This window comes from Mus musculus, chromosome 6 (assembly GCF_000001635.26).
Source record: "Mus musculus strain C57BL/6J chromosome 6, GRCm38.p6 C57BL/6J".
In the NCBI taxonomy this organism is placed as follows: Eukaryota; Metazoa; Chordata; class Mammalia; order Rodentia; family Muridae; genus Mus; species Mus musculus.
Window position 1 is genome coordinate 86,746,499 of NC_000072.6, and position 14,131 is coordinate 86,760,629.

At 46.5% G+C, this 14,131-nt stretch overlaps 1 protein-coding gene across 6 annotated transcripts in view; it reads right to left on the reverse strand.

Annotated features, from left to right (window-relative positions):
- Anxa4 (annexin A4) overlaps positions 1-14,131 on the reverse strand; it is a 56,795-nt gene that overhangs the window by 9,659 nt on the left and 33,005 nt on the right. For 5 of the 6 annotated variants that reach the window (XM_030255115.1, NM_013471.2, XM_006505397.2 and 2 more), the window contains 6 exons: positions 11,321-11,415; positions 8,355-8,468; positions 7,305-7,395; positions 5,655-5,734; positions 4,565-4,621; positions 2,389-2,482 (listed from right to left, as the gene is read on the reverse strand). In XM_030255115.1, the coding sequence (XP_030110975.1) occupies positions 2,389-2,482; positions 4,565-4,621; positions 5,655-5,734; positions 7,305-7,395; positions 8,355-8,468; positions 11,321-11,415 (531 nt within the window). Of the gene's footprint in view, positions 1-2,388; positions 2,483-3,973; positions 4,416-4,564; positions 4,622-5,654; positions 5,735-7,304; positions 7,396-8,354; positions 8,469-11,320; positions 11,416-14,131 lie in introns of those variants that run through there. The other variant, XM_011241158.3, reaches the window with a different exon arrangement.

The following is a 14,131-nucleotide window of genomic DNA, read 5'->3' on the forward strand; positions in this document are numbered from 1 at the left end:
CCCAGCAAGCACTCTTCCCTGGTGAGCCATCTCCCAACTCTCCACATTATTATTATTAGTAGTAGTATTAGTATTATTAGTATTAGTATTATTACTGAAGACGGTCCTCGCTATAGCTAGAGTCACTTATTAGTCAGCCACAAGCCCCAGGGGCCATCCTATTCCCTCCTTTCCTGCCTAGATGCACCTTGGTTTCTGTCCTCATGAAAGGCTTCAAATCTCCCTCCAGTCTTGGGAGCCATCAGTATTTTCTCATTCCTTTTTGTCAGTTATATTTGCCCAGAGTCAAAGAAGCTAATTCAACCCCCACTGTACACATGAACAAAATGAGACAGAAAATTACCCACAAACCCTTAGTTTTGGACACTACTGTTGGCAACAAGATGCTTAGTTTCACTACCTAAATAATGCTTAAAACATTGTTTCCTGGGCTGGTGAGATGGCTCAGTGGGTAAGAGCACCCGACTGCTCTCTGAAGGTCCAGAGTTCAAATCCCAGCAACCACATGGTGGCTCACAACCATCCGTAACGAGATCTGACTCCCTCTTCTGGAGTGTATGAAGACAGCTACAATGTACTTACATATAATAAATAAATAAATCTTTAAAAAAAACAAAAAAAACATTGTCTCCTGCCAGGCAGTGGTGGCACACGCCTTTAATCCCAGCACTCTGGAGGCAGAGGCAGAAGGATTTCTGTGAGTTCAAGGCTAGCCTGTTCAACAGAGCAAGTTCCAGGAATGCCATGGATATACAGAGAAACCCTGTTTCAAAAAACAAAAAAAATGTATCTTGGTAATTTATTAACAGGTAATTTTTAACTTCCCAACTACAGACATGCTTGGAATGAAAAATTCTTAGTAAATTCTTCCTAGGACCTGCAGTTCTGAAGAACTGCCACAAGGGGGAGCTCACATTGTAGCCAGCAAGGGGAACCAATAAAATAAAGGAAAGCACAAAGCACCAAGTCTCATGGTTGCCTATGATTTATGAACAGAAATGATTGCTTATTATTATTTTCCTTTTGCCACTGAGGAATATCTAGAATAATTACAACTTGTAAATGTGTCAAACTTTGCAGTTACATTGTGTTTTCAATTTAGTAAACCCATTCTCCTTCAATTTCCCACAAGCTTTGTAACTCTGTCTATGACAGGGGTATGGTTTATAAAATGATGGTCCCCATGAAGGTCTAAAAAAAACCCATCTCCAAGACAAACTGCCCCACTGAATCCTTACTGCTGTTCATAAGAAGACTTAGCCTGACAACAATTATTCTATAATAGTTTAGTGTCCCCCCCCCCCCAGATGTTAAAAAGCACATTGCAAAGTTTAGAAATTACCAGAAGCAAATTAGGAAGATGACACAAAGGAAATAAAGAGTGAAATTACCCGCGACTCATCTTACTCAATGGAACCCCTGAGCAAGTCTATCAGTTGCGTGAAATAGGAATAACTACCAACCAACATTTGTTTAGCTGGTGCCTCAGGTAGTGAAGGTTAATTTCTTATGTAGGTAGTGGGGAAGGCTGTCTTGGGGCTATGCTAGAACAAGAACTGGCTATGAAGGTTGGTTTCCTAGAATAAGGAATGCTAAACTATTAGGAACACATTGCATACCTGTCAGTTACTCAAATTCATCTTTCAAAATTGGCCTTCATTCATATAATTACCTCCTACATTTGCAGGGTAATATCCAACAGTTCAAATTCTTTTCTCTATCGTGGGTGGGAGGGGAAAGGTCATCAATTGATACACATCAAGATACATTATACACATGTTTGGGATGATCAAACAATAAATAAAAGATATTCTTTTTGAAAAGGCTATCAGGGTTGGAGAGATGACTCAGTGGCTAAGAGCATTTGCTGCTCCTACAGATGACCCAAGTTTAGGTTCCTTCCCAGCACCCACTTGGTAGCTCATGATTGTCTGTAACTCCAGTTCCAGGGGATCTTGTATCCTCTTCTGATCTCCAAGGACACCAGATACACACTCGTGGTTCACAGCCATACATTCCATCGAAACATCCATACATGTAAAATAAATTAACCTTGAAAACATTCACGATTCTACGTTCTAGCGTACCTCCCACCATCCTAGCAGAGCAGAGCAAGGCGGTGAGGTGGCTACCCACCGTGGAGCAGAGCAAGGCGGTGAGGTGGCTACCCACCGTGGAGCAGAGCAAGGCGGTGAGGTGGCTACCCACCGTGGAGCAGAGCAAGGCGGTGAGGTGGCTACCCACCGTGGAGCAGAGCAAGGCGGTGAGGTGGCTACCCACCGTGGAGCAGAGCAAGGCGGTGAGGTGGCTACCCACCGTGGAGCAGAGCAAGGCGGTGAGGTGGCTACCCACCGTGGAGCAGAGCAAGGCGGTGAGGTGGCTACCCACCGTGGAGCAGATGGTTCCGGTTCCGGGAACAGAGAATGCTTAGGAATTTCACCTCGTCTGTCCCCCATCTCTTCTCTCCAGCCTCATACAGTTCCTGATGACAAACAAAACACACAAAAGGATGTGTGCCAGCACCTGGCAAAGAGTTCTAAAATGTCTAAGAGTCAAGCTTGCTTTGTTTTATTTTGTTACTTGGAAAGGCAAATACACACACACACACACACACACACACACACACACACAGAGAGAGAGAGAGAGAGAGAGAGAGAGAGAGAGAGACAGAGACAGAGACAGAGAGACTTCCATTTACTTTAACCCCACCATGGCATGAAAGCGACATAGTGAGCCATATTTCCAGGTAGCTACACAATCCCAAGGGCGGACAACCAACACATTACAGTGGACTTCAATGCTAAGCTTCCCACTGGTATGCGTTTTCAGCTTACACCAGGTTGAAATAACCCTATTCCAAGCCCTGTTTCTGTCTCCATCTCTCCGTTTCTCTCTGATGTATGTGTGTGCACATGTGTGTGTGTGTGTGTGTGTGTGTGTGCGCGCGTGCGCGCAAGTGTGTGTTAATTCTGTTTTGCAGAAGATCCTGATAAATACTCAGGTGTGTTAATAAAGGAAGGCAGACACGATGCTGATTTCTGGCACCCGAGCATAAGCAGTCACACAGCCCCAAAGACTCCATGAAGCCCAAGGCATTGCACACTCTACACACACTCCCTTCTTTCTAATGCAAGCAACAGGCTCTTTCCTGCATGCTCCGGTGTGGTTCATACCCTGCATGTGGAGTGGAGACACCCGTTGCTACAGCTGGGTGTTGGTTAACAATGGAGGAACTAAGCACAAATCCCAGTTCTCCCACGTCCTGGTTGGTCTTTGGTCAATGAGATGCAAGCTAGCCTCAGTTGATATAATGCTTCTCTTGGATTACCCATAGGTAAGTGTGTAAGGAATTTTCTTGATTCATGATTGACATGAGAAAGCCCCTCCCCCATTGTGGGCAGTGCCACCCCTGGCCTTCGATGGTCCTGGATGTTATAAGAAAGCAGGTTGAGAAAGCTATGGGAAGTAAGTCAGTAAGCAGCACCCCTCCATGGCCTCTTTATCAGCTCCTGCCTCCAGGTTCCTGCCCTGCTCGAGTTCCTGTCCTGACTTCGTTTGATAATAAACAGTGATATGAAAATGTAAGTTAAATAAACCTTTTGCTCCACAACTTGACTTTTGGTCATGGTGTTTTGTTGCAGCACTAGAAACCCAGAAACATAACTATGACACTCCATGATTTGGCCCGAACTCAGGCAAGGGGCATCTTCTGAGCCTCAGTTTCCTTACCTGTAAAATGGGGGTTAAAGTCCTAAGGTTGGTATCAGGATTCAATGGTGGCCTGGAGAGATGGCTCAGTGGTTAAGAGCACTGACTCTTCTTCCAGAGGTCCTGAGTTCAATTCCCAGAAACCACATGGTGGCTCACAACCATCTGTAATGGAATCTGATGCCCTTTTCTGGTGTGTCTGAAGACAGCTACAGTGTACTCAGATACACAAAATAAGTAAATCTTAAAAAAAAAAAAGGATTCAATGATTCAATGGTATGCCTAAGAAAGACTAGGTGGGCATGCTGGGCTTTACAAAAGGCCCAGGGTTTGTATGCTACTTGGCCACAGGGACAAATGTCAGGACAGCCGTCAGTGTGCTGAGTGCCAGGGCAGCAGCTCTCTTTTGAAAGTCACATGGTGTTCACAGGTCCCACCTCATGTTCTCTTTAGGGAAGTATGAAGAGCAGAGGCAGCTCCTTCCCTCTGTGACATTCAGCGCTGAGCACTTGCATAGCGTGGGGCACGTCCTGGGTTCCGTTCCTTGGCCACACACACACACACACACACACACACACAGAGAGAGAGAGAGAGAGAGAGAGAGAGAGAGAGAGAGAGAGAGGAGGGGGAGGCTTGGTGCTTCCCTAGGATCCTTGTTGTGTCCTCAGTGTGAGGAAGAGATCTGGAATCCAGGAGTGTTGAAAGACCTGTTAATCATAAAGACTGTCTATGAGAGTCTTTCTCATAACACACCTCAGTTGGACTAACACACCCTGAAGTAGAAGCGGTTGTCCACCAACCAAGTGAGGCCTGTCTTAGAGAAGAAACTGCAAGAAGGAAGTTGCGGTCCACAAACCTGGGCGTCCTGCTTCATAAGAGCATCATCAAGGTAATTTCCTTCATCCCTGCCAGCCTGTGGGAAGATGGAAGAGAGGTACACAAGTAACCATGGCAGCAAGTACCCATGGAGACGGTAGGGACTCTTAAGACAGAAGACCTGGAAACCCAAGGCACTAAGACAAGAAGGCAGTAAAAGCTGGGTCTTCAGGTTAAGGAGTTAGGACTGTTGTCTTCTGTCACAGGGCTTGGATCTATGCTCTGGAGTTGGTCCCAGCAGAGTGTGGGCCCCACTGTGACTCCTGATGTTGCAAAGGTGTCTTCCTAGTAGAAGGGCAATACATCTTTCTATCCCACCCCTACCCCGTGCTCCCACCATTGCACTAACTCAGCTGACTCAGCCTTCTTGACTGACCAGTCTTCATGGTCGAGAGAACGCTAGACCTGAGGTGGAACTTGGAAAGCTGATGCAATGCCAACCCCAAATACATCAGTTCCAGCATGGAAGGCCATGGGAACCCCTGGAGGAGCCCCTGGAGGAACACTAAGGAGTGAAAGATAGGTACTGCCCTCCAGATTGGTAGGCTGTTTTTTTAAAAAAGGATGAAAAAAAGTGTGTGTGTGTGTGTGCGTGTGTGCGCGCGTGTGTGCGCGTGCACCATGTGAGCAAAGGTGCCTCCAGAGGTTAGAAAAGAGTATCATATCTCCAGGACCTGGAGTGAGAGGTGGTTGTGAGCCATCCACTTGGGATGCTCAGAGTTAACTCAGATCCTCTGCAAGAGCAAGAGGCAATCTTAACCTCTCCAACCCTGCCCAGCAGAAACATCTAAAACACAGGAAGTCTCTCAATATCCTTATAATCCAATAGCTGACATGAACTTGGGCCGTGTGGACAGTGAATTAAAGTAGAAGAAATGGTTGTGCATGCATGGCTAGCCAGGGTCTCTGGAGGAGAGATAATGATGTAGGGACAGAGAGTTCGTTCTGCCCACGAACGATGCCCCGGGCAGATCCATGTTTAGGAGACTGAACGGATGAAGGGCAGAGAGTGAGTGTTTCAATCAACCCAGCATCCCCTGTCAGAAGGCAGGACTGAGGAAGCCACGCACCGCCGACAGGGACACCAGTACTCGCTGGAACATGAAGGATGTGTCAGAGCAGATGTCCTCTTCAAGGCTCCTTCCATATTCTACCAAAAAATTGGAAATGGGTACATCAGAACAGAGACCTGCCCAATGCTGCCACCCTCCGGCCTGCTATGTGTCCCATCCCACCTGCACAGCCAGCAGCACAAACCAAGGTGGTACCAAGTGAGGCTTTCAAAATCTCAACTCTGCCAGGCCCCAGGTTGGAGTTAAGTGGTATAACCATTGATGGGTAAAGTACCCATGTTCCTGTAGGCAATCTTTCGCCTATGCTCCTATCAGCAATTCTAACAAAGCCCATTAGCACAGAACAACAACAGAACAAACAACAAAACAACTTTGGTTTAAAAAAAAAATGACCCAGGTGCTAATTTGTCACAGTGGGAAGGATCGACAGCTGTCTCTTACGATGAAGGTGGGCTGGAGTCCTCCTTGGTCTCCTTCTGTCTGTGACTTTGCTATGCAAATGCTATGTGTCTGAATGGAAGCTGGCAAGGTGACCAGTGTCACTGGACACAAGTCCCCAGAAAAGTTCTAACAGAGCTCCCTAAGAGTCACACTCTCTACAGCCCCAGAAGCTACCATGGAACAGGTGTCAGGGTTAGGGGGTCAACTCCAAATCCTGGGGCTGAGGTCAGGGTTGGGGGCTAACTCCATATCCTGGGTGGGCCTGTGAGGGAGACATGGAGGGTTCTTGTGCTCACATAAGCACAAGGAGATCCAGGAGTGTTAAACACACACACACACACACACACACACACACACACACACACACGCTCCTTCAAAGGAAGGGATATATAACCTGTTATCTTCCCAGAAGGCTGGGAGCAGATCTGGATAATATCCTGGTGACCTTTGTGCTCTCTGTGTGGCTGAGACCACAGGGATCCTCCCCAGACCCTTATCATGAACTTGTCAATCTATAGGATTTATCTTTATGGGTGGTATCACATGTCATCAATCTATAGAATATATCTTTATGGAAGATGTCACAATCACTTTACAGAGTTTCGAAGTAGTCATCTTAAGTTTTATTGTACACACAGGATTGAGTAATTATCACCAGGAAAATTTTCACCAAATTGCGGTGTGTTTAAATATGCCAAAAATAAACTATTCAGGGTCAGAGTTAATCAGACTGCCTTCTTGCTTCCCTTGGATTGTTATTCAGCTAGCAGTGGAGGTCGAGAGGCCTTCATGGGGCTAAGGTCAGGGTTGGAAGCTAAATCCAAAACCTTCCAGGTTAGAGGACTAACTCCAAATCTAGGGTCAGAGCTCTAACTCCAGACCCTCGAGGTGTAGGCTCAGGCTCTGAACACTGAGCAAGAGGCCCTACTGTGTGACAGTCTTTGCCTCAGAAGCAATCCATACTGACTTTAAAAACACAGAGACCAGCAATGATGGGGTATAGCTCTGTGCTAGAGAGCTGGCTTGGCTTGTGAGAGACCATGGGCTCCATCCCTAGTACCCGGGTAGGCCACAGATATGGCAGAACACTCACGATAAATAAATAAAACAAATGGGAGAAAATCTAATAGCTGAGAAGTGATAGTCACGAGCCTTCCTTTCAAGTCCTGGGCAACCTGGGCCGGGGCCTGGGGGGCTGCTACTTACGCTGCTGGTATGTCTGGTTGATTCGACGGATCTCCTCAGGGGTACGAGAGGCCAGGATCTCAATCAGACAGCCCTCGTCCGTGCCAGCTCCCTAAATGTGAGGGCAGGGGTGAGATGGCATGAGCCAGTGGATCAAGTTTGCACAGCTAAACAAGTAAAATACAATTGCATTTACTAATTAAAAACAGAGTCCCACACTCAGAAAGAATGCAGGCAGGAAGCTGCAGATTATAATAGCAGCTCACAGGGTCTAGAAACATGGCCTGTTAACTTTTACCTGCCCCGCCCAAGCCCAGTGTGTTTACCATATCGTTATTAATAATAATGCACATTTGTAGAGCCCAGTTGCCATCTGTTGTTTGTCATAACAGGTCAGGTGCCGTTTCTGCCCTCTGGGGTTCTACTCTTTCTTCAACCTCTGCTCTCTTTCTCTGAAGGTCAGAATGTTCTGGTAAAGATGTTATCTCCCTGTTTCACCTTCTACACGGTGTAGTAGCATTGATAAGCAAAGGAGGGCGGCTACACTGGCCTCTCAGAGTCACTTGCTGCCAAGCAGCTCAGCTACAGAGAATGTGCCTGCCCGTAACACCTGGGTCCTATCAGCACATTGGGCCAGTTTCTTCCATCAGCCCCAGGGAGCAACAAATGGCTCAACAAACTTTGAGGATTTCTTAATTACAACAGCCATGTATATTTCAAGTTATCCAGAGGGGAAAACCTGTTTCTCCTTGTCTCTCTTCCCCCATCTCAGAAGGGTTCGACCATAGGCCAATCTTAACTTTAAGATTTCAGATGATGTGTGTGGGTCTGCCCCTGTGAGTGCAGTGCCCAAGGAGGCCAGAAGAGGGTGTCAAAGCCCCTAAAGCTGGAGTTACTGGTGGTTGGGAGCTGTCCAGCACTTGTGTGTTGGGAAGTAAACTACAGCCCTCTGACAGAGCTGCAAGCACTCAACCACTGAGCCACGTGGTCCAGCTCTGCCGGTCATGTTTCTGAAGGATAGCTCGTTACCACGTACACAGGAAACACCAAAAGTTCAAGGGGACCACAGACCTTCATGGCCCTCCGCAGCTCCTGTACGTCATACAGCACTGTGGGTGTCATCAGCCCCAGGATCACCTGCTCAAAGTTGCTGCTCAGCTCCGACTTCAAGTCCTCAATCAGGTCCTGCAACAAACGAGAAGAATGTGTCTACTTTTAGCAGCTACTGTCACTCATGCCCGCCATATCCAAGTATGGGGCAAGAGTGTCCTGTGCTGTCACTCTCTTGGAAGCACGAGGTGGCATTTTCCTAAGTCATCTGACACATCTGCATGTCTGCAGTCACACAGAAGCCTTTTCAGTACTTCCCGCTTTTCCAGCTATGACCAGATTTTACTTATTGACTACAACCAAAACCACACAGCATAGCAGACAAGGGAGTGTGGCCATTTCCCATTAAGCCAAACTTTAGTGAGATTTGCAAAACAATGCCAGCTCTCTCACTAAGTTTTGGTTTGGTTGTGTGTGTGTGTGTGTGTTGTTCTCATTAAATTTTATTTTTGAATACATAGCTATTTTTTCCTTTTTTAAATTGATAATTACATTCATTTATTTATGTGTGGAGGCGCGCTGCAGTACACAAGTGGAGGTGAGAGGACAACCTAAGAGAGAAGGTTCTTTCTATCATGTGGGACCAAACTCATGGGTTGTTGGCAAGAAGCACTTTCCCACGGTAAACCACCTCACTGGCCCCGTATTTTGTGTATTTTGTGTATAAACATACACATATGTGTACGAATGTTTGTGCGTCTGTACCCGTGTGTGTACATGCACGTGCATGCACACATAAGCATGATTGTGTATAAAGGTCAGTTGTATATGTCTGGGGTCTTCCTCAATTACTCTCTACAACTAAGGTCTACAGGTTCTTCCACTGAACCTAGCGCTCACTGCTGGCCAACAAGCCCTAGATAGTTTCCTGTCTCCTCCCAGTGCTGGGATTACGTATATATTTTTCTATCATGCACATCTTTATGTTAAATCTACAAATGTGGATTGAACGAATGAATGAGTGGATGAATGAATTAGAAGTCTATTAATATTGGTCATCTTAGACTACCATAGGTTAGCTCCATTCTGAAGGTAATTTCGAGTGTGTGATACAACAGTTGTAATGTAATGTATATAAAGCACTTCCATGTATAGCCTACACCTCCCTTGACTGTCCATGTCTGCTACTGTTCTCTTTCAGTTTCCCCGGGGATGGGAACAGTTTATGGCGCTCTGGAGACAGTTGGTGACACTCTGACCCATTCCCTACAGGAGTGCCCAGAGTTCATCTATAGCCGCTCTGGAGAGCAGTGAGTCAGCTCTGCCCTGCCCATCCATCCCTCCCCACCGTGACAAGCAGTTTGGAGCCATCTGTGAGAAACAGCTTCACTATTCCCTGCGGTGACATCTCCCAAGACACCTGCACTAGACATGAAGTCACTGGGCACCGATATACAGAGACAAGGTTCTCAATAAAGAAGCAGAAGGGTTGGGGGTCTTTAATGGTGATGTGTGGAAAGACTGGGCTGAATAATTCGGGTGAAGGAGGGGTGGGGAGTTCAGACAAAATCTAGAGCATGCCGGGTGAAGAGATAATTTTTTAGCTGCCATGCATGCATTGGAGATTGGTGCTAACACTGTTAATCTGCATGTCCAGATGCTGAAGGTCCTTTTCCCCAGTTATTTTTTGGTCTACGAATAAAGATACCAATGGACGATAGCTGGGTGAGGGGCGGGACACTGAGAGTTGCGCCGGTAGGAAGTAGAGAGGAGTGACAGAATCGCCTGGACTGGGGGAAGAAGAATGGGACTCAGTAGCAGCAGGAGATAAAGCCAACCACTCATGTGAGATTTGAGTAAATGGCCGCTGGCCACTTCCCTGATTGTGCCTGGGGTAGCAGGGGAAGGTTTAGGAATGCACACAGCCTTTGAGGTAACCAAGGCATTTTAAAATTAACTGGCACACTCGTGAGTGTGTGAGTGTGTGTGTATATGTGTGTGTGTTTTTTCCATTCTCAGATCTGAGATAGCTCCTGGGTGGTGCACATAGTGAAAACATGAAATTATACAGAAAGCTCTGCTTGCAGAGTGTGAAGGGTCTGGAATTTCTGTGTTTTGATTTTTGCAAAAATATCCTTTAAATGTTTTTTTCTTTTTACATTACTTAGTGTGTATATGTGTGTGTATGTGTGTGTGTATGTGTGTGTGTATATGTGTATATGTGTGTGTGTATGTGTATGTGTGTGTGTGTATGTGTGTGTGTGTATGTGTGTATATGTGTGTGTATGTGTGTGTGTATGTGTGTGTGTATATGTGTGTATGTGTGTATATGTGTGTGTGTTTGTGTGTGTATGTGTGTGTGTGTTTGTGTATGTGTGTATGTGTCTGTGTGTTTGTGTGTGTGTGTGTGTGTGTGTGTGTGTGTATGTGTGTGTGACCTTACATGTGGACAGTTCTGTGAAGTTAGTTCTCTCCTTCCTCCAGGCGTTCTCCAGTATTGAACTCAGCTCATCAAGCTTAGGGGCAAGCGCCTTTTTCTATCACCATTTTTAATGGATGGTCAATTGTTGTAATACTAATGGGGCAACGTGATATTTTAGTGCTTGAACACATGCGGTTATCAGGTGCAGGGACTGGCATAGCTGTCAGACTCAGATGGTTGTCATTTGTTTGTGTGAGGAAGGTTTAAATCCTCTCTGCTCTCTATTTTGAAGTACTCAGCTAGCTGTCACCCACGGTCACCCTACCATGCTACAGAGCCTCATCCTCTCATCTAGCTGCTGCCCCATACCCATTGCTTCTTCTCTCTTCCCCCACTGTCTCCCTATACTCTGATAACCACTAACTTCACAGATAGTCTTAGGGCATTGGGTCACTTTGGAGTCTAGCTTCAGGAGGGGGATGGTGTGTGAGGTGGGGTGGCACTCTGCTTCCAAGATGCCTGAGGAGTCCCTGGTCACCTGCAAGATCAGGAGACTGGGCCCTACCCTGCCAATGGTGCTCTTGTAGGCACTCCTGATCTCCTGGCGCTGGGCGGTGTTTCTGTAGGCTAAGATTCCGATAATGGCATCTTCATCAGTACCTGGAGACAAGATGGAAACAGCAGGGATCAAGATTTGCCTGTGTGAGGAAATGGTCTCCCCTGTGTGAGGAAATGGTCTCCCCTGTGGCCACAGGAGTTACCTCAGGAAGGCTGAATGTTTGATGAGAAGAGAGAACCTGGAAGCAAAACAACGTTTGCCTTTCTCATAGCTGGTTATTATTGTTTGAGGAACTTTCTGTTTATTTGTTGGAAGAAGCAGCTGGAATGCATGGGGGAGGGGAGGATAGAAACTGTTTTTCTAAAATGCCACAGCGAGAAAGTTTTAAATGTGTTCTCCACCTATTCTTCACAAGCTTAGCGATCCAGCAAAAGGTGAGGGACAGGCAGACCTACAGAACTCTCAAATCCAACCCTCAGAGAGCTCTGCATGGGAAGGAAGAGCCCTTCCTGCTTTGAACCGTCACATTAGCTTTGAGTTTTATTTAAAAAAAAAAAACAAAAACAAAGTCCCACCTTTCTCCAGATTCAAATTTTCTTCTAAGCCATGCAAAGTGTAGGCCTATGGCCACACCCTGCGTTTAACCCACACATTAACACAGGAATTTAGGGTTTTATTTTCTCATAGATCTGTAAAAAACCTACTAACTAAATTCTTATTTTGTAGCTTGGTTTATCAGCTACAATTTTTCAGCTTTTCCCACCTGCACTGTTGACTGCTCTCCTGAGGTGGTAACCAGTCTATCTGTTTCATGTCACCCGGAGCCCCTCATTTAGCATCCTAATTCTGATACCCATGGTTTCCTGGCCCATGCCTCGTGAGCACCCCTCTGCGGCTGTAATTCAATTGGTGGCTTTCTCAGTAGCCGCCCTGGGACCTCCCTTTAGAATTTGCCATCTTAAAGATGTGCGCCTTTAATCCCAGCACTTGGGAGGCAGAGGCGGGCAGATTTCTCAGTTCGAGGCCAGCCTTGTCTACAGAGTGAGTTCCAGGACAGCCAGGGCTACACAGAGAAACCCTGTCTCGAAAAAAAAACCAAAAACCAAAAAGAAGCTCCCCTCTGGCCTGTTCCTGCTTTGCAACTTTTCCCAACTCCACCGCAACTCCTTGGAGCTTCAGCTCAACTCCCCTCCTAGGAGCACATTCTCTCTTCATTATTTATTAAAGCTCAGCCCACCTCCCAAGGGCACCTCAAGTTCCACACTTCCAAGGTTTGCCTGATGATCCCAAATGAAAGAAGACCTCCTTTCAGTGAACCACGGGTTTGAGTTTTTGATTTTTTTTTTTAAACACAGACTCATGCATCTGAGCCTGATTTCATCTATGAACTCCTAATCTTCCACCTTTACGGGGGGTCAAACCCAGGGCTTTGTACAGGTTAGGATACTGGTTAGGGCACTCTACCATCTGAGCCACAGTCCTAGCCCCCCTAGAGTTCTTACTTTTAAATTGTATTTTATTTTAAAGTTTGTGTGTGTGTGTGTGTGTGTGTGTGTGTGTGTGAAGGTGTCTGCTGAGGTAAGATGCCATCTCTCCAGCCTTCCTAGGCACTCTTAGCTGTACTAGCACCAATCAGCGCACACAGACTGCTCATAGACAGGACTAGGTTTTACAGTCCTTGTCTCTTCCAATAGCTCACCTCAGCAGCCCATACCATAACAAAAAGGAAAACGAGAAGGTGCGTGAGTTCAGGATGACATTCGTTCAGAGTTGGGTGGCAGGGGTCACAGTGCTTAGTCACGGTCAGTGGTGGAGTCTGATTGCTGGAGGTCACCCATCTGCTCTTTCCTAGAATCCTCACTGACTGGTTCTGACAGCCTGGGGAGGTCAGCTCACCTCCCTAGATCCTTTCACTTCCTACACCCTGCTTCTCAAGAACAGGTCCTTGTGAAACCTCTGCCTTCAGACAAACACAGTGGAGACTGGAAAAGATCTGCCGCTCTGGCCACTGCTGTTAGCAGCAGACATAAGCAGTATAAGGAAAAGGCTCTGAGATGGAAAGACTGAGAAACAAGGTTTCACTCCTAAGTGTCTTTACCAAATCTCAGAGATTCTCAAGGATAACTAGGAGTTGTGGACACTTCTCTCTCCACATGTCCAGCAGGCAAAGCCTTGTTGCTGAAATATGTCCAAGGTGGCAGACAGTGTGTCTAGTACAACTGGACCTGCCCTCAGGAAGACATCCCCCTGCCTGCTCACATACAAGCCCCATCTGCATGTCTACTGACTCAGTTGCACAGTCATGGTAGCAGAGGCGCTAACGGGAGGTGATGGAACATTGAAGAGGTAGGACATAATGGGATGCAGTTGGGTCTTTGGAGATGTTACTCCTCCCCCCCTCTTCCCTTCTCCCCTCCCCCATTCTCTAGCTATAACATGAATTAACTTTCTTGTTGATGTACTGTCTAACCACAGGCCCCAAAGCAATGAAGCAGCCAATCGTGGACTTGATATCTCCAAAGCATGATCCAAAATGACCCTTTCCCCTTTTTAAGATGGTTATGCTGGGCATTTTGTTATAGTAGCAGAAAACTCACTGCTAACACATTCTCCCATCCAAATTGTCCTCGAGCAGACAATCTGTTACCATCATTTTGTTTGTTTGCTGTTGTTTTGTAGCACAGGGCAGTGAACCCAGGGCCTTGTGCACGGTGGGCAAGTACTCTACCATCTGAGCTACATCCTCAGCCATGTCCCATTATGTTTATCTAAAAGGTGACCTATTCGTGAATCCCAGTGCCCACAGTGCCCTCCTCA